This window comes from Ammospiza caudacuta, chromosome 3, assembly GCF_027887145.1.
Source record: "Ammospiza caudacuta isolate bAmmCau1 chromosome 3, bAmmCau1.pri, whole genome shotgun sequence".
Lineage (NCBI taxonomy): Eukaryota > Metazoa > Chordata > Aves > Passeriformes > Passerellidae > Ammospiza > Ammospiza caudacuta.
This window is the reverse complement of record NC_080595.1, coordinates 51,673,591-51,699,089: the sequence shown is the minus strand read 5'-3', so window position 1 is coordinate 51,699,089 and position 25,499 is coordinate 51,673,591. Positions and strand designations below refer to the sequence as shown.

General features: G+C 34.6%; 1 protein-coding gene across 1 annotated transcript in view; it reads left to right on the top strand.

Moving 5' to 3' along the window:
* Positions 1-25,499, top strand: part of ADGB (androglobin) — a 97,507-nt gene that overhangs the window by 55,723 nt on the left and 16,285 nt on the right. The window contains exons 17-26 of the mRNA XM_058801473.1: positions 526-658; positions 2,110-2,224; positions 3,662-3,829; positions 5,798-5,936; positions 11,208-11,402; positions 12,801-12,894; positions 14,426-14,560; positions 15,363-15,516; positions 18,674-18,861; positions 20,365-20,549. Of these exons, the coding sequence (XP_058657456.1) occupies positions 526-658; positions 2,110-2,224; positions 3,662-3,829; positions 5,798-5,936; positions 11,208-11,402; positions 12,801-12,894; positions 14,426-14,560; positions 15,363-15,516; positions 18,674-18,861; positions 20,365-20,549 (1,506 nt within the window). The remainder of the gene's footprint in view (positions 1-525; positions 659-2,109; positions 2,225-3,661; positions 3,830-5,797; positions 5,937-11,207; positions 11,403-12,800; positions 12,895-14,425; positions 14,561-15,362; positions 15,517-18,673; positions 18,862-20,364; positions 20,550-25,499) is intronic.

Genomic DNA, 25,499 nt, shown 5'->3' with positions numbered 1-25,499 from the left:
AATGCATCTAGAGTGGAGTAGAGAGAATTAAACAATGCTTAAAAAACCAAACTGACCATTCTGTTAAAATAATTAAGCTGTAAGCTATGAATGTAAATAAAATATATTTTTATGGCTATTTATCTAATTTTCTTGTGGACATAAAGGGTTTTTTTTTTACTTTTACAGCAGCCTTAAGTGATTTGGAAGATGTCTGATGTGATACCCTAAGTTTTTAATAAATACCTACTTTATTTCTTTAACACCATCTAGGCTCTGTTCTAGGTAGCCTCTCAAGGCATCAGATGTAAACATCTTAGTAACACATTTTATAACCATTCTTTTCTAGCAAATAGTACAAATAAGCCGTGCTTTGTACCACCAATGCCTTTTAAGTGACTGGTTTTTTCTGTGTTAGCAAAACCTAAATGAATGTTTTAATGATTGTGTAGTAGCTGCAGGTTCTGCATAGGCGTGTCTGAATGTCATTCACCCTCCCCATATTATGTGGGTTGTGTTTTGTTTTATTTTGTTTTCTTAACCTAGGTACTCAACAAGAATGTTCAACAGGTGTGCTGAGGATTGAATATTTCTCTTGGCAATCTGTGGCTCCTGGAGAACTTGTGTTAAAAATGCATACATCTGCAACCAAAGCTACTATAGTAAATCTTCCTGTTGGGTATGTATGAGATTCATTTCTGTCCTGACTCTTTAGTTAAGGCTTGAAATGATTGTTTACACAGTAACTCAGTAAGAGTTTATTTCCTAAAATGTAAGTTTTGGGAGTATCAGACTAGTTGATAGCTAGGATTTGGTAAGACTGCTAAATTACTGTGAATTTACCAACATTTTTATAACAATTCTGAGTTCTTTACTCTTATTTAGGACCATTTAACAAGAAAAATCACACTGACTTGCTAAAAAATATATTTAAATTCCTACAAATTCTTTCTTGAAAGTGTTTCTAACTAGAATATTCCCCGGAGTAGCAAGAAAAATGTAAGAATTAGCATTCTTAGTGGAACTGTAAAAGCATGGTGCTACCATAGGAGGTTTCAATGCTTTTCTTGAAAAAGGATTTAGGAAACATGACAGGGGAAACAATTCATGAAGTCTTGCATATCTTACTTCCTATTCCCATATTGCTTAATATGATTTTTTCTTTTTGCATGTAACTGTAAATATTCAGTGTGGGACATTGCCTGATTATTTAAATAAAGAAATAGATAAAAAGCAAGAGCCTTTGATATGTTATTTTCTGAAAACCCTTCCAGGGAAACCAGGAAAATGACATCTTCATGTCCTGTCATAAGCATAATATTCCTGCCTAACTAACTGAGGCCTTCTACTTTCCCAAAAAGAGAAAATCATCAGTTAAAATTCAAAGAGATGAAACAAAATGTATTTTTTAAAATTAAGTAAGATGTCAAATAAATAGGCATAGAAAGAAAATACCAAAACTTGAGCATACTGAAATTAAGTAAAAGATCTTTATTAGTGCTCTTTATTTGATTTGATTCATACTAAAACTGGAATAGTTATTATTATGTTTATAGACTACATTCACATCTAGTTCTGGATTCACATGTATTTTCTCAGTGTAGTTTCTAAAAGCTATATCTCTCTGTGCTGTAAGGGGGCCAAAAATGTATATCTTTTTGCACCTGTAAATTTCAAAGCTAACAGAGATACCATCAGCTCAAATTTATAAGCTTCCCACCTTTGATTCTCTTTAGTTCAGTCAGAGACGAGAGTCAGGTTTAATTTTAAAAAGGTGTGGGAGACAAATGGACTTATTGACCACTCCCCCATTTCATTCTAAAAGAGAAGTCACTTGGTAAGAATGGAAAGCCTTCTCTTCCCACTGTCTGTGAGTGGCTGAGGAGCCTTCAAATTTCAGTCAAAAGAAGATGAATTAAAAACTGCCAGTGTGTCTGGGGGGCATGAACTCTCCTTTCTTACTCTCACTGCTGAATCTCTGGTTAACACATTGAAGCTGTAGCCTGGATAAGCTTTTTCACCTAAATACAATTCTGCAACTGATATTATCAAATGCATGAAAGGAAAAGCTTAAGAATTATTGCAATTTAAAAACAAAAGTTGTTTGTTTGGGTTTTTTCTTGATTTTAGGCGACACATCCTGCTCTTCGCAGTAACTTGTCCCATGGGGCACCACATTCAGCTGTGTACCACGGTGCCATGTGTCTTTGGAGAAGAGGATGCTGTGATGCCAGCTCTTCAGAAGGTGTGCATCATGGCTAATCAAACATTGTGATAATAGTTTTTCTGACTACTAATTAAAGTAAAGTAGTATTGGATTTCCATTTAGAGTTGTTATATTCAATGGTATAGTACTAATTTTAAAATGAAAATGTTAAGGGCATAAAAGATATGTGTTTTGCAGCACAACAGGTACTGGAGGCATAGTGCAAAAATTATCTTACATAAATATGTAAGTTAAAATTGGATAGTGTTGTGGTTTACATAGGAGTTCAGCATAAAATGTGAAAACTGCTTTTGTTGAAATATATATGTGAGGGTAGGGCATAACTCACTCTTTGAGGCATGTCATAAAATACATGTATAAATATTAATTAATATTAAAAAATACCTGCCTATTTAAATAAAACCTCGCATCAGTGAAGTATGTTTGGTCCCATGAGATCACATATTACTCACCAGGTCTGAAAGCAGCTTTTGTATGTAAAATGAGCAATTTAATCAAACAACTTTTCATAGCTGAGATAAGAGGCTCAGGGGAGAAATTACCACAGCTTTTGCTCTTCATTGTCCATAATCCAGACACCACTGTCATCCATATTTTCAAGGTTTCTCTTGCAAGCAGTAGGTCCAAATATTTGTTGAAGTCCCTGAGAGGAGGGAATATATTTTCTAGAGAACATTTGTGCAAAATTATTTTAAAAGGTGAGTGTAACAGCAAATTTACATAGCAGTGTAGATTCTGGGTTCTAATAATAGAGCACTAAAACAGCTTGTACAAATTTATCACATTTATTGTGACAAAAATGTTGAAATATAAGAAGCTGGATCATTAAAAATATCTTGTGGCTGTATTATCTCCTTGCCTTGCATACCTTTTTTGGATTAAAAGGTATATCTCATCAAGAAAATAAAGCAGAACTTTATCCTTGGGTTTTTCCTGTACTTCTGTTTGAAGCAACTTCTTTGCAGGCTGTCATTTGAAGGAGAGTGTTCACATTCTTGCACAGAAATCCTGATGAAGATTATTGATGCTTTAGGCAGCATGCATTTGATCATTGCTTTCAGCAGGATACTAATGATAATTTGTCCTTCCATAAGGGGAAGATGCTGAGCACTTCAGCTCCATTATCACTGCAGTAGAAAGTCTCTATATAGATCTTATTTTTGATTAAGTTCCCTAGGACTAATGATATAGGAAAAATAAAGCAATGAATAGATATATCTTATGGTGCCTGTTATTTATTTCACTGGCTAAAATCAGTGAGAAATTGATATGCTTTTAAGTATCAGAGACATAATTGGTTTTACAGTTCATAATATTAAGAACAACTGAATGAATTCCACAAGTTTTATAATTCATCACCAAAAAATGCTTGTATTCTGTCATAGCCAGAAAGAAAACCAAAGAAAATCTTAAAGCAATGTTTCTAACAATGGTTGGTTTATTCTCTTTCCTCAGGAGAGCTCTCGATTTATAGAACAGGCTACAGTTATCCTGAGAGCTGTTGGAAATGTGATAAATAATTACAGCAGTGAGGATGAGCTTCCTAAAGCCTTGAAGGAATTGGAAGTAGCTTATTGTCCTCCTGGCCTCCAGGATACTAAAAGAGCTGAAGAAAACATCAAGGTAAGCAAATAGTTAGTGCATATCTAAAAGCTACAGAAGCTGGATAACTGCTTAATGTTGTCATTACCCTCTTCACAACAATGCCTGTGCAGTTAACAAGGACCACCTGCACACTGTGAATGTGGCATTCATTATAAAGTAAGCCCAAATTACATAACTTGCAACTGTATGATAATTATCTTCTTTTAAGAAGAGAAAATTTAATGTGCACAGAGTAGCACATTCTAAATAGAGTCTATTTTTGTTGATCTAGTTTAGCATACTTTGGGGCAGAAAACATTAGCTGTGTTTATATTAAAACTTCATGTTGAATTTGAAAGATACTACCTGAAATGCAGAAAAGTCTAATGTCGGCTTTCTGTGCCTAATGTTGATGGAACAGGAAAACATTATTACAGCTTATATTTCTGAAGGCAGTAATGAGTTCTTTCATTCACATTATTCCAAGTTGGTTTTCTCTGTTTCTTGAAACTACATCATTCTTATTCAACTTTTCTGCTCTCTATGCACAATAAATTAAAGATACATGATGAAAACATTACACTTTTCTGTAGATCTCTATGCTATAACTTTCCAATATTATAAGAAAGATTGCAACAAAAAATTTTTGTAGAAGATACGCTAGTTTTTATGTGTATGCAAATGTTGATCATATTGCTTTAACTTGATTTTTCTAAAGTCAGTATTTTATATATTCCGGATTCATTTATTTTCGTCGAAGTACTAGAATATTTATGCAGTTTAGACTGTTTTAGAATGCATATTTTAGAAGATTGAATATAAAAATGGTTTAATATTTTTTATAATTACTGCTATTAAAAATTAGAACACTAGCACTTTTATACATGGGCTGGACACCAGCTGAAATGCAGCACAATAACAGAATTAATAAGGAATGATTACAGGTGCGCTACTCATGAAAGCGGTAATTTACATGCCAAGTCCACCAGGAAGAAAAATTGCTTTGAACTCAGGAATGGAATAAACAAATTTTAAATGCAGATGTTCATGTGAAATATGTGCAAAACTTTGAGACCCTAAGAAAAATTCCGTAGTCATAAATACATATATCCCTTAATTTCTCCTCCTCTAAGAAGACCAATATATAGGTGAAAAAAAAAACCCAACAAAATTAGGTAAATGAAAGGCACTGAGCTAACAGTGATTCTAGGATGAAAATATGGAAATTACCTGTCTTTAATACAAACAGTGAAAAATTGTTCTGAATACAAGAAAGGATATACTGTATTCTTTCTTTCCTAGTTTTACAAATTTAAAAATAAAGGACATATTTATCAGTATTAAAATACATAAAATATGTTTTCAGAAAGCAGAAAAATCTGAAACTAAGGACAATGAAACATAAAAATATTGTCTTTTCCAGTAAGTTGTTACTATGTTCTTAAACTCAGATTATGAAACTAGTTCTGTAAAACACACTCTAAAATTCCCATCTACTAGGAGTGGGGGAGGAAAAGACTGGATTTCTGCTCTTTAAAGAGAAAAAATATGTCAAAGCATAAAAATAGAGCCAAATCTTCCCATGCTATGGCATTTCCTAATCCCGAAAGCATTCCCATTAAGTTACCTGTGTCCATTCTGAAACCTCAAGTTTACAACTCCCTTTGTCATTATAGCAATTATATGTTCTTCTGTCCTCTAGTATGAGGCCACCAACCCTCTGCACATAAACTAGGATGTTTCTGGGTGATAAACACACTGTATAATAAGTCCTATTTTATTTTTTTTATAAGCCAGGCATGAAACAGGTTTTATTTCTGTTGTTGTCTTGAAGCATTATGGTCCTACAGTTGGGATTAATTTTCAGATACAGTATTTGTTAGTGGAAGTTAAAAGTTTAATTTATACATTGTAAGAGAAGAGGGAAACAAGTTTTGAAACAATAATGAGAAGCAATGTAAATTAATCTTTATAAATGAATAATTCTTTTCTTCTTTCTGATTTTAGATTTTCCATAATGCATTTTGGTATTTGATTGAATATGTATCAGAAAAGAAGGATCTTTACAGATATAAATTTGCCTTCAGGTCCTTTACTTTGGATTTTGAAATCACTGATATTTCTGGAGGTGACATTGTGTTTTCAGGTAATGTATTGATATTGCTAATCACTTCAAATATGTCTGCTCATTCTTATTTTCAGGGAAGCCAACTCTTCTGTCTTCTTGTTTTTTCTTGCTTAAGTAGGCACAATTAATTTTTAAACCTAAGACTTTTACTGTTGAAAGGACATCCGAGGCTCATCTCAGATTAGAAACTATCCTTTTCTTTGCTCCAGAAAGTCTGTTTACCCTTTGTTAATTTATAAAACTGCCCTTGGTCTTCTTTGAGTAGCATTTGTCAGTATTAACAAACATGAGCAAACCTGTTGCACTGCACCTCACCATTTATGTTCAAATCATCAGCCGAAAACACCTTAAATGCTTGTATTGTTCACAAAATGAGAGTGAAGGAAGACTCACGTTAGTACCTTCATTGAAAGTTCAGCTATTTCTTAGTGTTGGGTTGAGAGGTTTTTGTTTGTGTTTTTTTTGAGGGGGGAGGGGTATTTAATTTTTTGTTGTCTTGCTTGCTTGCTTGTTTTTTAAGCTTGTTATTTGGGAAATGACTGTGTTGGCTGGCTAGTCGGCTGGCTAGTCATACCCATGTAGCATAGTACTGGCTACAGCACCAACTGCCTCTGCTACAGCCTGTGTCAGGGAGTGCTGTGTACACTCTGAGAGAAGCCATCGGAAGGCCAACATATTTATTAATAATTCTTTTCCTACTGTTTCTTTGCTTCATTTTTTATGCAGGCTGGAGTTTTGTGCAGTTAGAATTAAGTTTGCCTGGCAACCAAATATTTGGCTCTTTTCCATTTTAGGATTTATTTTTTAGTCTCTATAACTTTTTAATCTATTAATGTTAGCATATAGTTTACCAATAAAAGCCTTATGTATTTGGTTTCATATCACAACAGAAAAATAATTTATCTGATCGGGGGAAGAGACACAATCACCATTTGAAGGCTCTTTATGGGTACTTAGCTTTTTCTTTGTCTATTGTGAACTTACTGAATAAAAGTGTTTCTACTTGATCAAACAAAATTATACTAACTTCCTTTTGATTAGTCAGTTTATTCTGGAAAAATAGTATAAAAACTAAATTGAAATTTACACAAATAGTTTTTCTGACACAATGTTGTAATAGTTACTTTTGTCCCTATAATAAAGCACTTATAAGTGCATATATTTGTCTCTCTTTACTGGGAACTTTCATCTGAATCTCCTCTCTTCTGAAGGTTATTCTTACTGTGAGACATCAGGTATTTTTCAAAGAATTGCATCCCATGACAAGAGTATGTTGCAAGGGTCAGCATATTGACATTTATCAAACCACTTAAAGTAAACAACACCTGTCACATTTTTTAAAGATTACTGTGCTACTGATTCCTGCATTCCAAAAAAAAACCCTTAAACACTTGTCAGCATTAGAAGACATTTTTAAAATAGATTTGAATAATTAGCACAGTTGACAGGTTGTAGCAAAGATCTCATATAAATTACTAAAGGATGAGATCCACCGTGACAGAATATTATTTAGGAGTTGTGCAGTGAATCAAAAAAGTGGAAAAATATATGGAGAAAGAAAGTTCTGTTTCAGTTTTAATTCTTCCAGTGTCCAATATATCCTTTGAAACTATTTGCTTTTCTAAAATAAAATTACAAGAGATCCCTATTGGACTGGAAGGATAATTGTTTCCTTTTGGTTTTATTGATATTGGATATTTTTTGACCTTTATTGACATTTTGCCCTGCTTAATAAAGGTTGCTTTGGAGTAAATGCATGCTTCTGTTCAGGTTCCATCCAGAAACCTAAAGAAATAAAGCATAAACCAAGTGAACTGTCAGGGAAAAGAGGTAGATGGCAGGAAATACCAGTTGCAAACGACATGGTAGAAAGGCCTAGAAGGATTGGCATCAGCTGAATGCCCTGCCCCCACATTAGCTCTGCTGTGTTGTCAGGTTGGTTGCTCAAATCTTGTCAAGACCTGAGGCTGTAACCTTTTGGAACGTAACAGACATCAGTGTAAACTACCATAACAGATGAATAAAATATTTTTGTCATCTGGGTCTGCAAGTATATCAGGTCAAATCTGAGATTTTTCTAAAACAGCACCTCCATTTTATATTGGCATATTCATTTTTCACTGTGTGTTGAATTAATCTCAAGATTTATCAAGGGCAAGGATACTATGATCTACTGCAGTTAGTGGTCATGGCTGCAAAGGTTTCTGAGAAGCGATCCTGAAAATGATCCAGTCAAATCTGTTTGACTGCCAAGTATCATCCCTCCCTAAGGAGCAATTAGCAGAAGAGCCACAGGAAACAAGTGGAAGACCATGCCATATGAGCATATGAAAAAAAGATGGGAGTGTCCGAAGCTGAGTGCTTCCCCATGGCATGGCTCTTCTGTCATATTCTGGGAGGAGAGTGAATAAAAGGGCCCTGCAGAACTTTGGGCAATCATAAGGTAGTGAATTTACAGAGGTATGTGATGTTTCCTGGGAAAGGAACTGTATCAAGATGGCTGCCTGCTCTCTGTTGCACATTTCCTTTTTTTACCTTGTCCTGGTTTCATTTGGCCCAATGGTGAGCCAGTGGAGTCAGTGGAGGTCCGTGGCACTGATTTTCAAGAGTCTCAAACACTTAACAGTAATTTAGGCACATTTCAGGGGCTACATTTCCTTCTCATGGATAAATTCCAACTTTCAAGTTGGAAGTGGAGTGCCCTTTGTGTACAGTTCTCTTAAAACCTTCTAGTCTAAAACTTTCTCTAGAAGTCAAGCTGTTATCTATAAGCTTATCTTGACTGTGAAACTGTATTTGGAAAGTCCTGCTCAGTTCTTTTTCAGAACAAGCTTTTCTCTCCCCCAGAAACATAGGTTAAGATGATTGATTGTATGGTTGTGTTGTGTTGCATTGTGCGAATGAAAAGAGAATTCTGAACATTTGTTTCTTCTTGCACTTTGGATTTGAACTGGAGTTCTAGTAAGGGGTGAGGGCAAGTTTGGCATTATTTGGTTGAATATGTAAAAGGCCTCTTGAATACATGCAAAATACTCCTTTTTCAAAAACTCATTTCTACATTGCCTCCAGGAACTGCAGTGATTTTATGGTGAACAGTGTCTTGCTAGGCTGCTTTCAAAGCTTCAGTTTTATTACTAGCACAGTGTCTTCTGATTAACAGATAAGGTGTGTCAGAGAATTTTGACAAATCTGTTTTCAATCATAATGTCAAATTTGAAACATCCATTAGTTCAATACTGATGAACTTAAAGCATTCACTAGCTCAAGATTGATTGATTAAAAAGCATTTCACAATATATAGTTCTCTGCTTACAAGAAAAAATATTAAGAAATATTAAGTTAAAAAAGCCTTGAAAGTTCAGAATATTTAATTAAAACCTCATTATTTTGCCTTAAATGTTGCAAAAAAAATTTTGTTCTTATGAGATTGTTTAAAAAATTAGAACAAAAAGAATCTCCTTATGAATATATACTCATAATTTTGGGGTTTTGGCCTGATCTGTGGTAACTTCTGAAAGTTTCTATAAATAGAATTGTTTTTTGTGTGTTATAGGTATTTACTTCTAGTTATGGGATCTACTTGGCATCTTCAGTGGATGAAGTTTTTAGCTAGTTCACAGGGCAACACCGCACCAATACTTGTTGTATTTACTTTTCTATGTTGTTGATTCCTGCTCCATGTTAGAATATTCTTACCTATTAGGTCAATCTGTGTATATGTGTGTTCATATATATACAACTGTTACTTTATAATACATTTTTTGCCTTATATGAGGAATGTTGGCTCTGCAGCAGAACTCATTTTTCTGAGCCAAAGCACGAGCTGAAAATCGAAGTCTATTTCCCTTCCATGAAGACAATGATTAGTGAGGTCAGAAGTCATCTTGCCACTGGGTTATTTAATTGTAAAATAGACAAGTTTGGAGATTGAACAAATTCACTTTGAAGTGTGTTACAGGGATGAATGAATGGAAGAGCCAAAACCTTTCTGGAGATGCACAGACAGGACACATCTTAGAACATGTTAAATTCCAGCTGAATATTAGAGTAGCATTTTTCACCATGAGAGTAGTCAAAAGCTGGAAAAGAATGCCTATTTAAATTATGGCATCTCCATTGTTATGGAAGTATTAAAAAATGGACTGGACATTTATTCAAGAACAGGAGCAACCTGGTCTAAATTCATCTGGCTTTGGATATGGGATTGGACCAGATGGCCTTCAGTGGTTCACTCAAGTCTATATTCTGTGATTGATTATATGTTTCTGTTTTATAGAAGTGGTTTTGTCATTCATACTGTTGACTTCTAATTAGGTTTCTACTGAAGTGGGGTTGTGTAATCTTCCAGTCCCCAAGCATTAAAGAGGCTTTTTAGGGTTGGAGTCGCAGTACTGACGAGAAATTATGGTTTGAGAACTCAGCCAGATTTAGCGATATTGAGTAAAAGTGATTAGATTGAAATGTGTGATCTGGCTGATGAAAGGAATATCTTAAGACAGCTTGTTTGCCTGCAATGTTGTCTACATTTTTCAAGCAGATTCCACTTCTCCTTTTTCTTTGTTTGTACACTGTTTCCTTCCTATCACACTGTCTTGCTCCCTTTTTTCCACATGTGTACAGTTCCAAACTACCACTCTGGTATTGGCCCCTTGGAGTGTTGCTCTCCACACCCTCCCCTAAGTCCTGGTTCTGATGGCTCCCAAGTTGCTAATTCCTAGGCAAGGATGCCTTCAAAGACCTCATTGCTAACCTGTCAGTACCCACTAATTTCTGCTGCACTTTGAAACTCCTTGATAACATAAAGTCAGTTCGATATATGAGCTCTCCCTTTATCATAGATCTTACCCTTATTCCGTGGCTCATTTGTGAAGGTTAAAAAAAATGTTTTGAACAACACTAGTGTTGAAATTATTACTTAATAAAATTATCAGATTGAGAGGCAAAAGTAATTAAAATCTAGTGAAGCTCTTTTAAGCTGTGTACAGAGTCAGGCTTCAGCGTATCCTCTGGGATCATGATTGGAAGAACATTTTGAAACTACAGTAAGAGATGTGATTTTAAAAAATGCCCTGCAATGGCTATCCATGAAGAGAAAAATTAAATTATTTGATGTTTGTAACTAGCAAATTAGCTGACATTTTGACTTCGTGTAATTGTACAGTATATTTTCTCCAACTTATGATAAAAACAATTGCAAGAGTGATATTTCCATCATAGAAGATTTATGCTTGAAATCACTCCCTTGCTGTTTTGTGTTTGTTTGTTTTTAATTTTTTAAATTTGTTACAGAAAGCAACAGGAACGAGACTTCCAGCTTAGTTGATGCTACTCATTCTTCCAATCCTTCAGAGATCAGTGAGGAGAAATCCCTTAGTAGTTGTGAGAATCAAACTCCCACATCTGAAGAAGAAGCAGCAGCTCTCAAAATTCAAGCCATCTGGCGAGGGACTTATATTAGGAAAATACTGAAGAGCAGAGAACCAGGTGTGCCATTTAAAAATGCCTTTCAAAAATGTTTCATGCTTCATCTTATTAAAATCTTCACTGTAAAGAGTTTTTTACTAATTAGTATCTAGGTAAAATTAACTGAAACTAATGAAATAGAACTTGTAGTTTTCTTAAGTATTCCTAACCACTCAGTTGGTACATATGATACTAAAAAGTTCATGAAAGATACACGCCCCCCCCTAGATTTGCATAGATACTAAACCAGAATTTATATTAATGTAGATTTAGGTCAGAGCTGGGATAAATGTTAAGTTTTTTTTTGTGGAAATGTAAAGGAAATCATACAAGAACCTAATCATAATGAGCAGTCAGTGGAACACACACAGTATCAAAGCCTGATGCTGTCCTCCAAGGATACTGTACTGATACTATCCTTCATTCTTGTGCATATAGATAGAGGAATCTTGCATAGCAGTTCAGGACTCATAGCATATTTCCTATTCAGCAATTCTGTTATCTCAGCTGGAATACTGTGTCCAGGTACATTATCCACAGTCTAGGAAGAAAGAAAGATAACAACCACAAAATTCTGAGTAGAGTTGTAAGGATCAGGATTGAATATAGGCCTTGTACTTACAGGTTGTTAGTTTGTCATTTCAGAAAGACCAGATAAGAAAAGACTTGGCTATAATTTTTAAGTACCCACAGGAGGAAAGGAATTTCATAGTAACAGTCTCTTTAGGCTGATATCCAAAGGTTAACAAGAAGATCTTTAGTCTGAGATTCAAAGTTTGTGGCTTGAATCTGGACACATTCAAGTTAGAAAAAGTGATATTTATTTTTAAAAAGATAAGGTATTTATTGAAATAAACCAAAATTTGTATTGTACTACTGAAAACTTTCAAATCAGTCTTGTCTTCATATACATGTATTCCATGTCTAGAAGCAGACACCTTGAGGTGACATCACATCCTGTTATGTGAGTTATCCAACACAGATGGGGTGAATTACCCATTAGAGCTGCCCAATTCTTTTCCTGTTAGCTACACAATTAGTTTAGGTGCATCCCTACCCCTTCCTGGTATCTGCAGATGAAAGTTGCTGGGAAATAGCAGTAGTTAAATAGCATATTCTCTGAGGACAGAGATTGCCAAATATCAATACAATATATTACAGTGAAAAAACTGTAAATTGGACAAAATATTGATCATATAATTTCTGCACTTGTAGGTGTGCCTAAAAGTACAAAGATGGTGATGAATGGAAAATACTCTGTCAAAGGAAAAAAATAGTTTTGAGCTCAGACTTCTGTAAAACTCCAAATAAATAAGGCAGTTTACTTGTATAAGTCATATTTTTCAGAAGTATTTGGCAGGGGTAAATTTAGAACAATAGCATAATGTTATATTTTCTAACTTATTTGATTATCTCTAGGTACTAAAGAAAACACTGATGTTGAAGAAACTTTGAAAAACCTGTGGACTATGATTGAGTTAAATTTTGAAGAGTGTGCTGTAACGTTGTTAAGGTAATCACGCAATAAATCAAACTATTTTATCGTAGGCAGTTGTCATAAACTGTTTTTTCATAAAATAAGCATAGTAAGAGCATTATTAGTGTCAAAATTACAAAACCCTGATGGAGGGGATGAAATGTTTTTACTAAATATATGCTATATTTTATTCTGTGTACCCTACATGAGTAAAATCTAATTTTTGGTATGTTACTGATTTTTCCTGATTTTTTGGATCTAAAATATTACCTTTTGCATGTGTTTAATTTTTTTAGTATTTGGTAGGCTGATCCATAAGTATAGATCTGATACTGATTCCTTAGTTAAGCAGTTAACCAGTTGATTTAAGGATTTTTTTTAAATTTGTGCTATCTGTTAAGCAATCATGATTGACAGTAGAAAGAAGATAGCTTTACTATGTAATTGTACACAGTTTATTGTCTCAACAGGGGTCATTTTTGTCTCACTTGCTTGAAGTAGATGTATTTGTAGGTAGTAGAAATGTAGTAGGTGTATTACTATGCTTTTCCTGCTATTTTATTACAGCTTTTGGAAAGATGGCTATTCTAATTTCAACAGTGTTCATTAAGTCATTTGCAAGCCTAACACTCTCTGGGGATCACATATTTCCATTAAGCCCTCCAAAAATCTCTCTGCAAGTGTTCACACAACTGATCTAGCAGTAAATCAGTTCTTCCAGGGGTGAGGAGTGAAAACTGGCAATAATTACTGCCTGTGGATATAAATCCTCACTCCTTATAACCAGCAATTTGAGCAACACTCACACCAGGTATAATTTCATATCACCTTTTAGTGTTTCTAATTTTGTAAAACCTGTGTACATTGATGGGAGCAGGACTTTGCAAGCACAACCTTGTTCCAAATATTAGCCTTCCATTTTAGATTTGTAGCATCAGCAAAGATGAGATGCAGTTTTTAGCCTGCCTTCCAACCTATAAAACTTATGGGGTTCATAGCCATTGTCCTGAGGGATTTCAACATTTGAGTGTTGAAATCATGCTAATGTGCTTGTGCGTAATTTTTTTTAACAGCTGACAGATTTCTATTTAACATAACAATCTAGCACCTTGGCCAATAAGTTTTATTCCTTTATTGTTCCAAAATGTTTTAAAACTAAATAAAGGTATTTTAATATCCTAATGATTCTACAGCTTTAAGATGACAACTTAATATAAAGAAAATGAAGTTATGCTAACTGATATTTATTAAAAAGAAAAAAAGGTAAAGTTTTGTAGAAACCATAACATCTTGGGATATTAGTAGCAGCTATAGTCACAGGTAGACTGATGGATAGAAATATGTGTATATATTTGCCATGAGGTCTGAAAGAACTGATCCCTCCATGATTTTTTTATTTAAGAGTGAACAACTACTAGAGAAACATTAGCAACACATTTTATGTTGTTGTTTTACATTCATGCACAAAGTAGTGTTCTTCATGATCAGTATTAAGTAAAAGTCAGTGTATATATATATATGTCATCCTGATTAGATTGAAGTCTTTATCTTGTTTTCTCCTTTCCAGAGAACTATTTAAAAGAAACTTTAATTCAGTTGAAAAGTTTCCTTGTTATGAAGATGAATCATGTAAGATGTTTTTCACTGACTATGCAGTAACATATGCTGATCAACCACCAAATGCCTGGTTTCTGGTTTTCAGGTGAGTTTCACAGAGTCCTATACAACTCTTATGGGGAAGTAGTATTGATATACTCTGGTTTTTCACTAACCTGCTTAAAAACTTACTTATCTGTCTGCTTTCCTTAAATTCTGGCATGTACTTGTTCTGGCTGTGGGTGGAACAAAGTTCATTTTCTTCTTAATTTCTTCATTTTCTTCCTAGTAGCTGGTAGAGTGTGGCATATTTGGATTTAGTGTCATAACAATATTGATAACACACTGATGTTTTGGTTGTTGAGTGCATACCCCAAATCAAGGACTTTTCGATGTCTCACGCTCTGCCAGTGAGGGGGTGCACAAAAATCTGGGAGGAAGCACAGCCAGGACAGCTGCCCTGAAGTGGCCAAAGGGATGCTCCATACCAGAGAATGCCTTGTTTAGTATCTAAACTGGGGGAGGATTACCTGGAAGGGGGCTGATCACTGCTCAGGAACAGGCTGGCCATTGGTCAGTGAGTGGCGACCAATTGTATCGAGCATCATTCATTTCTTGTGGGTTCTGTTACTCTCTCTCCCTCTCCTCATCATTACAAATATTCATATTATTAGAATATTTATTAGTATATATTTTTTGTATTGTTAAATTGTTCTTAACACATGAGATTTGTATTTTCTTTCCGATTCTTTCCCTCAGGTATGTTGAGGGTGGGGAGTGTGTGAGCAGCTGCATCGTACTTAATTGCTGGCTGCGGTTAAATCATGGCAATATTTTTTGCTTTGTATTGCACATATCCTTTTATTTGGGAAAATGTTTTTTGATATAATTTAATTTTTCTTTTTTAGAGAAATATTTATTGTCCCAGAAGACATGTTTATATTGACAAAGGTGTTTACCACTATCCCTTTCTGCAGACTTCATGTTCTTGATAATGACACACAGGAGGAAATGCCACATGCCTTTTTCAATGTGGCACCTCATGTTTATCCCAAAAATAAGGTAAACACAAGAACTCGTTGTGAAAAGTATAATTTTAAAAATAATAAACAATGCCCAAATTCTGTGGAGATTTTTAGCTATGTCATAGTGTTAGTAGTGTTCTACTTAAAAGCACACCCTTATTTATTAGCAAGTTTGAACAGAGACCACCCCTGATCTGCTTCCGTGCTAAATATTTATTAGTAAACTTTTGATTATTTCTCCTATATACTCCTTCCAGCTGCTGTTGTTTTGGAGGTTTTCCTGTTTATCATGCATAACTGAGCACAGTAAATTTGGTGCCAATGTTTAACTTGTGGCCATAAAAAGTTTGAATAAGAAATGATAAGGGTACATATTTTCTTCCCATGGGTACAGCACAGTAGCCCTAGTGATTGTGTCAACTACTGATGAAAATGGCCCTTTTCATTGGATTCCTGCTCCTCCCTATTTAAAAAGTCCTCTTTTAAACCCTCTTGAGCCCACAGTTTTGTATTGTTTGCTAAACTAATGGTTAATATTTAGTAATATTAAATGTGGTTAAAAACAGTAGAGTGATTTTTAGAGTATTAAAACAGAATTGTGCAGGCATACTGTATTTTTTTAATTGTTCTTATTACATTTCTCAATCACTGAGCTCTTGAGTTCCTCAGTATGGATATCACCCTATGCTCTCCAATTTAGCTTGCTTCTTCCTATTTCCAAATAGTTGATTATTGTTTCAGTGGAGCTGCACATGCTTTGGAAATTCTGTTGATGCTTTGACAAGACATTTTGCTGTTGGTAAACACAGAATACGATGGTATTACTTTAATCTGTTATATTTTTTTGTAACAGTATTTTGTAAAAAATAGTCAACAATGTAGTACATCAAGCAAGAAATTATTCAGTATGCCTGAATTCTTAAATGTCAGTATTATTACATAAAAAGTAATTTTTGAAAATAATACACTCACCAGTTCTGCTTCCAAACTATGACTCAGCAATTTACAACAGTGGTAAAAAGGAATCCTGTCAACAGATACTGCTACTCTGCTGCAGAGACACTTCTGGAACACATTAAAGTTCATTTCAGAATGATTGACAATGAAGATAAAATCTGCACACTAGCAATAAAGTGTGTCTTCTTTTTGCAGACTTTACAACCTAGATGGAAACTGGGTACTTGCTTAGCATTATTTTGATTTTTTGGGTTGCATTAAAGTTTATTTGGTGGTTTTTTTCCCTACTGCTGGATACAGTTTAATTTGTTTTAGTTCTTGGTGTGCTTTTTTTTTTTTTTAATTATTCTCTATTATTCACAAGTCTTTTGAACAGATTGTAGAAAAGGATAGAGATAAGCACTCAAGCTTCAGCTGACCTACATAGATAAGAGTTTAAGAAATCATCACTACCACCATATTTAGTCTAGAAAATAGAAGTCTATTTGAGCAAGGACACTGCTCAGATATTTCTGTTGACTAGACATAGAAGGATATAAAGGATTCATCTTACTTGGCCATAAAGTTAATTTGGGTGGTATATTAGCAAACAATCCTTTCTGATTCTAGAGATAGTGAATTGTAACAAGGTATCCAAGTAAGTAGTAAAACCTCTTGAAGGTTATTTACAAAAGAGACATACATTTAATGGGGTTGTTGACATATATTTTCTTATTTCTCAGTAGTGACTTGGTCTTCCTACCAGACACAAAATTCAGTTATTGTGCTTTCTAATTGCTTGTAGTGTTCACAAAGTGCCCACTCAAACAAAATTTTGGTCCTAAGTCTGAATTTTCTGAATATTTTTAGTGAACATTAGGATTGTATAACATTAGCTTTATAGATAGGTATACAAGAGAAATTGTGAGAATTTTTTCTTCTCATGCATGCTGTGCTTCAGAAAGCAGTTGAATATCTGGATAAATCCTTCTCCGTTTGCAGGTGTACTTGGTAAGAACAGAGGGGTCTGTGACTCTGTGCTTGACTAGATGTTTAAATAAGTGAGTTCTCCTGAATGGTTACTCTGAGTGGTTGCTGTTACCTTGTGGTGATTAAAGGTTGTAAAGCACCTTACTGCTACAACTGCACAAATTGGAATAATGAATAATTGATTTTAATTTCATTCTAAATGTTCAGTATTCATGGAGCCACAGCCCTGAATTATTGGATAGTTCTGAAATTACAGCCCTATTTATTATAAGGATTTTTCAACAAAGCTTTTTGCTGGTAAATGGTGATTTCTTTAAATGGAATTTCGAGGAGGGCTGAAAGAAACAGAGCCTTTCAAAGTTTTTTCATTTGGACCATTTCTTGAGTGGAACTTGAAATTTTAATAATTGAAATATGGGGATATAGGGCTAGTCAGACTACATGAAAAAGGGATTTAATGCTGAGTTCCCCTGCAACATTACAAGTGGCCATTTCACTCCTTATATCCTTTTTTCCTGCCCCTGCCTTTCAAGTAATCACATTCACATTGCCTTCATTTTCACAAATACAAATTAATCAAGGTTTGAATCTTTTTATGTTGTATCCTGGCTCCTCATATTCCTATTCTCAGGATTCATAAAGAGCACCTAAATCTGAATCAGCCTTATTAATTGTGTGTTGCATTTTTTATTATTTTTTTAATTTTGTAGTACTAGAAATATTTTTTCTTAATATAGTAATAAAAATAAGATAAAAATCTTGTCATTTCGTGCTATATCTGCAGTGGCATTATTAAATTAGGGTAAATGTTAATTTGAAGACTGAAGTAATCTGAGTCTGAAAGACTCAGATTTGAAGACTGAAGTAACCTGATCTCTAAATTTCCATGTAGCAAATTCATCCACCCCTACTTTCACACTCCCTAAGCATGAAGGAGCGTTTTAAATCATCAAATAATTTTGTTAGAAAGTGACTTCAGGACTTTGGTAGTATCTGCCCCTAAAAACACCTGCCAGCTTTCCAGGTAGATGAAATTGGATTTAACTTGCCATGTACCTTTTTGCCAAATATGAATTGCTAAAATAAGAGATGCTCCATAGGTTTGAGTAGACTGGAGTTATAAGATTCTTGCTGATGAAGCTCATCTTATTATAATAATAAGTGTAATGGACAAGAAGTATGTTGCATGTAGTCACAGAGTACCTTTTGGGTAGTGTTATTGTCAAAAATGTTGTAAAATGTAAAAATGACTTGTTCTCCCCTTTCAGAAAGGATACACTTTTGTGGCTGAAGCACACACTGGTGAGCAGCCTGTGCCAGGTGGCAAATGGAAGCTGCGCTTCTGCACCTCCCAGAGTGCCCTTCCATTTCTCTCTCGTGAGGCTGTCAATGATACCTTCTCTACTCTACAATTTAAGGAGTATTACATACCCAACAAGGAGTTCCTACTGTTTAGGTAAATATTGAGGGAAAGATGAATAAATTCCGGGGTTTATATCAGTCATCCCTAGCAGAAAAGTGTGTTCTTTCCTCGTTCTTAGAAGGGGAGAATATTGATGCAAATATCTGAATGTTATGGGCTATCAAATTAACATTTGATTAGTGAAAATGTTTTTTGTGAAATAGTGTCACTACTTAATGAAGAACAGGTGTGAAGTGCACAGACTATAACTTTAAAATCAAAATTCAGTGTTTTGCATTTCTGTAAGCTCTGTCTTATCCATATGCCAATTACTGAAATTCCATAGTACTTTTGGGAAATAAACATGTATTGAAACACTCTTTTCCCAATATATCAGACCAGTTTCTATCTTGCAGTATTGACAGAAAAATTTATTTTTTTTATTTTTGTGTGCTGATTCTTTTAGGAGAATATATTTAACAAACATGAGATTCAGTTTTTATTAATAGTTTTTAAAATTAATTAAAGTTCATTAAAATCCATTCTGAATTAAGAACTAACCATTCCTAAATTGCTATACTTAAGATTTTACACAAAGAACTTTGCATTGCACTACAACAGGCCCTGTGCTTAGAGTTGATTAAATGTGTGTATTTTGAAGATTAATTCTAAAACATTTTACCCTAATTCCTGGAAGCATTTTCAATATTTCAAACCAACAAATTATTATTATTGGGATAGAGGTCTCTTTAAGAGAAGGAATCAGTTTCAACATAATTGAAGAAAGCATGTAATGAAAAAAACCAAAATGCACTAAAATTTTGTAAGCACTCTCTTTCTTGATGGCTTTCATTCTTTCACCCTTCTGATGTCACCAACCTTAAAAATAATGATATATTTTTAGCTCCAAACGTGCTGAAGTCAGGGTGATGGAGTTTTTGTGTGTTTTTGTTTCTTTGCTTGTTTGGTGAGATTAGTCATAACAATTTGAATTTATGCACAAAAAGCATATAATACATAAAGCAATGGGTTACAACATAAACAACTATTTGAACAACATAACAATTATTTGATTTTTTTCCTCAGATTCTAATTCAACAGGTTTTTAATGCCATGGTCTTTTAAGCTGACCAAAGTAGCTATTGCCATCAAAGGAGATATTCCTACCCTTTTGAAAGCAAATGATCTTTTTTTTTTTTTTTTTTTTTTCCCTCAGGTACTTTTATAATGGTACAGTTCCCTAATCTGGCTAATGATATTCAACAAATAAAAGTACAATAGGCATTCAAATGTCTATTTGGACATTAGATAAGACAATGAAAAAAAAATAAATAGCTAGACCACCCAATTTTTCAGGAGCAGCACTTGCTTTATTTGTTGATTCGCTGCATTAAACTTCACTACAGGAAGCTTAGCCCATCAGATTCCAGGAAAACAGTTTATTTGTAACTCAATTTTAAGTGTTTGCTTCCGGTTCAGCACATTTAGGTACTTTCCTAAAAAGAATGATCAGGTATTAGTCAGTTATATTGCTATAATTTTTTTTTTCCTCTTTAGGTATTTTGTAAAGGTCACAGCACCACATACTGCTACATTGCAGGTACAAACCTCTAATTCAGATGTGCTCATTAAACTACAAGTCCTAGATAATGAGAAGGAAATTACAAGTGTCATTGGAAAGGGCAATGCAGTCATCCCAGTTTTTAATTTCAGGAGTAATCAATCACTTCTGAGCTCCCAGTGTAAGTATTTTATGCCATATTTAATAATTTTATTCACTGCAGGATATACATTCTTTCAGTAACTGTAGATAATCATGGAAAATACTATTTCCCTGTTCTTTTCATTAGCCTTTAATTTTACAGTTCAAAACCAAGAAGTACAATTGAATGAGGTAAATAATTCTTAGACATATTTTCAACAATGGACCCTGTAGTGCTCAGGTAATTTTAGACAAAAATTAAGTACCATCTGCCTGCCTCCATTATACTTCTTATACATAATAGATTTTAGAGACTACTGCCATGCCATCTCCTCTGATAATCTACATTTGTTTTCCTGTTTTCTATACACCTCACTTCTAAATCAAATTATTTCAATTTCATTTGTGTGCTATTTTGAATTACTCATTATAGTTGTGTTTCAATTTTAAAATTAATTCTTCATAAGAAATACAAGTTTTCTTAAATAAAGCAAATGTTTTAAGCCAAGTCTGCTACTGTACTCTCCAGTGACACTACTATACATAAGATATGTAAGATATGAAAGTCTTCAGTCCTTCAATGAAGACTTCTAAACAATAAATCTTCTATAAATCTGAGTTTGCCTATTTGAGCATATTGAGAACTTGAGACAAAGACAAATTGTTCAAATACTGGATTATTGCTTTGCTAAAGCCCAGAAGAGCATTATATTTCTTCTGCTCACCTCCACTATTTTGAACTGTGAAGTTTTCAAACATGATCCTTTAGCATAATGTGCAATATGAAATTCCAGTGCTTTATGGGAAAAAATAATTCATCATATTTGTGAAACATCTTGATTTCTCTCTCAACAGCACCTTGTTATTACCAGAAATGTAAAAAAAAAAATTAGTCCTATGGAGACCATGCTCTTGAAATGTCATTCATCAGATGAAAGCATTAGGTTTTTAAAAGAAGTCATGGAGAACCTGTCATGATTCTCTCTGAGTTACCAAGATAATCAGTTGCTATTTTGGGTTAATGTTTTAGGAATGTGGAAATGGACTAGTAAACTTAATGGTAGACTAGTGGAAATAGAAAGGGGAATGTATAAAATAGGTCAGCTTAGGTTCAGCATCACAGTAGTGTCAGGAAGTTGCCAAGATACCCTCAGTAAAGTAAAGGAGAAACTTTGCTTCGGGAGAATGTGTCCTTGCAAAGGTGATAGTCTGAAGACTGAAATAAGTTAAAAAGCACAATCAAGTGACAGAGAAGAGAAATGGATTCCAGCAGAGGCTGAAAGGGAGAGGATGGGGCAAAATAACTGGAAGTGGTGTTTTGCTTTTGCCAATCTACCAGGACACACGTGAGAACTTTGCAAAATATGTTCAGAAATCAGATACAAACATTCTAGCTCTAATATGCAATCATAAGAATAATTTCTGTTACTTTAAAATTACTTTAATCCACTTTGAATTATTTGATGAAATATCTGTTACATTAGCCTGATTGAAAATAGGAAGGTTTTTTAGTCAGGGTCTATTTAGCAGTGGTGGACATAAAATCCTGTTACGATTTTAGGCTATGTTTGAAGAAATTAATATTCTGATGCTCATTAGGTGTGTGTGAATATATAGAGAGTTGTCATTTGGAATGAATGACTGTGAAGATGTTTGATCACTGTTTGTTCTTTTTTTTTACTATTATTTATATTTTTACAATAGTTATAATTTTACAATGCTAGACCAACTGGCCTTAACACTGAAGTTCTTCTCCTGTTAATACACATCCTGTATAACACAAAGAAGATAGTTTGTGTAGAATCTTTCATAGCATCCAAATTAAATGAAAATATTGTGAAATGGACTCAGTATAACCAATATAAGAGTACTGTATTACACAATCTACTGAGTGTCTCTAGGTTCAGTAGGGGTTCACTCTATGGCATTGTAAAAGCATGTTTCTTTGGTATTGTCAAAAGTGTTTTTATGGCCTGTACTATAACAATATACAAACTCTCAGAAACACTAATTCCAAGTTCAGGTGAAGATTATACAAATGGCACTCAATACAATAAGATTCGTTCTGTCAGTATTTCTTTGTTCTCTAAAAAGTGTGTTTTCTCAGAGTAAGAATAATCAGAGAGCACTGCTATACTATTGGCACCAATCTTGTTAGTTAAGCCACATACAATCCCTAAATTTGTCGCTTATTCACTACCACACATCTTCTGCCTCTCATAGAATTGAACACTGTGTTGCCAGAAGTTCTCTTAAGTGACATTATTGCACAACCATCACCAATAAAACATTATCTCCCTGCCCACCCACAGCCTGTTAATTCATCTCCAGTAACAGCTGTTCTATTAATGTCTTTTACAGCTCAAAAACTACATTAAACCAACTGATTTTGAATACATTTACCTCTTCTGACATGTAGCAGATGACTTGGACCTTGAACATTTGCTTGACAATAAAGGACTTACTTATTGACACACACATTGCAAGCACAATTTGTTTTGTTGATACAAGCACAGCAGTTGCCTGAGAACAGATAGGCAAGTGAATGCTCACAATCCTTTTATTTTCCACAGTAACAGTCTGATACAATCCTGTTAAAAAGTATAAAAATATCTTTCAGATATTTGTTTGAATATGGAAGTAAGGTAGGTGGAAGTTTCTTCTGGCCAGAACTTAGGAAAACCAAGAGTGACACACATATTTTTGTATCTAGTTTAAAAAAAAAAAAAGAAAAAAGAAAAAAAAATTGGTGTTACAGCACCACCTGGTGACCATTGCGAGATTTAGTGGCTGTGTATGTATTTTTGGGGGCTTTTCCAAGTGATCTTTCCTGTAAAGGAAGTAGATTGACTCTTATGGGGGATTCCACCATTCTGAGAGGAATTATTTTCATGGCAGGATCTTCCTCTGGTAAAATCTTTATAGAATTTATCAATACTCAAGCTCTTCAGGTTTAGGAGAGATAGAAGAGGCGAATAGCGAGGCATTCATGAAAACCAGTTGTAGCCCAAAGAATATAACCTGCCTTGAGCTCTACCTGTCTTGCTCGGTGGAGGTAAGGTCCTGCAGAGGGCAGCGCACATCTGCTAAAGCCCCAACACACGTCCTGGAGTGGAGCTCACCCCTCTGCTGACTCCAAGGCAGTACATCTAAGTAGCCTCACTGCTTTAAAGCTACCCTTTTATAAATTACATCCACTGGCCCTTGCTAACAGTGCTCAGACAGGCACTGAAGATCATTCCTGACTTGAAACCTTTATGCAAATATTGCAAATGGTAAACTAAAGGCAATTTATGCAGTTAGAAAATGTCTTTATATAGCTATTCTTCCATCTGGAATACAGGTTATTTCTTTGAAACAGGTTTTCTTGCAGATGTAGAATATTCACGATTCAGGTCTGTGGATATTGTTTCTTATTCATCCAAATGCACTTCTATATAATGAAAGCCTCATGATTTTTGTTCCTTCTGATGAAAGACCTAATAATCTAACCACTGTGAATTACATCTACTCTCACCTTCACAGCATGGGATGTTAACTGATACCTAGAAAGCTCAGCAGCAGCTGAGTGAGAAACTATTCCATAGTTACAGGCTTGCTTAGTCATACCTTTTACAAAACAGCAGCCATGGAGTTGCAGCACCTTAAAAAATGGTTTGTGGTTTTCTCTCACAGGCGTCCTTGCCACAGGGACAGCAAGAGGGATGGCTCTGGTACTAAAGGTTCTGAATGCAATGCAGATGAGCAACTTAGAACTTGTGATTAGGAGTTTGAGACCTCTTTAAGAGACCATCTCTACAAGGTCTTATTTTGATTTCCTGACTCCTACTGCTTTTCTTAGGAACAAGGAAGCATTGGCTTGTGTAGAGGAAAGATGCAGTAGGAAGGAATCCATGGCATTTGGCTTTCATAAGAAACAATATTTCCTGGCTCCAATTGAGTTTCTAGGGGCAAACTTAACCTCTAATTGGGCATTTATTCTTTGACACACCAGCATTAAATTTTGTTCTATCTGGTGTCTAATAGTCCTGCCACCTCCTGTGAATTTCCCTGGATGTTTCATTAACATGCATGAAAGTGTGCATTTTTCTTTCAAAGTGTTGCAAGAATGCAGTATCATCCTTTTTTTATGCAATGAACCCTGAGAGGAGTAAAGCCTCTTGTCTCAATGAAGTCAGAATGATATCTCTTTCCCAGCTGATGGTCCAGTGTAACACAGGTGAAGCTGCTTGCCCAGAGGTGTTATTCTCTGTCCTTATTCAATTTTCTATGAGATGTTCACTTTTAGAATTCTTTTTTACTTTCTCTGTAGACATGCAGGCATAAGACCCCATCACAATGGTATTAGAAATGAAAACAAATTTATGTTTTCTGACTTAACATTTCTGTGCCAGACCTTTAGAATAGTCTAGTTTTCACAGTTTTTCCACATAACATCTTCCTTAGTTGAGAATTATATACATGGATAAAGGATGGATCACAAATCAAGTGATCCTTTCAAGACTGGCTCTTTTGTAGCTCAAGTTAGCTATGATTTTGTTTCAGGCTGGCACAAAGAGATAAGAGACTTCTGGAAGGGTATGCAGTGCCAGAACTGTGGCCAATGCACCTCTTCCCTTTATCCGGTTTTACATTATTTACTAAATTATGTTAGCCACAAAGGGATCCAATCATAGAGAGCACAGGGCTCTCTACATTTTGTAATGTATAGCATGATGCTGTGATGGTTAGTGCAGGAAAGAAGCATGGGCTTTCAGGGGAAAAATAATATGCTTTATACACTAACAACAGTCATATATAAACAGACTTCAATTTCTCATTATTTACTTTGAAGATATTTGTGATTTGCATGGAAAATGGAATCAGGGTAGTATTTGGAATAAGCATAATTTTAATTGGAAGCTTGTGAGTATAATCCAGTATGAGAAAATGGACCATGTTAATTCTTTCTGATACTTTCTGGGAGCATCTGTTTACCTAATACCAGTAA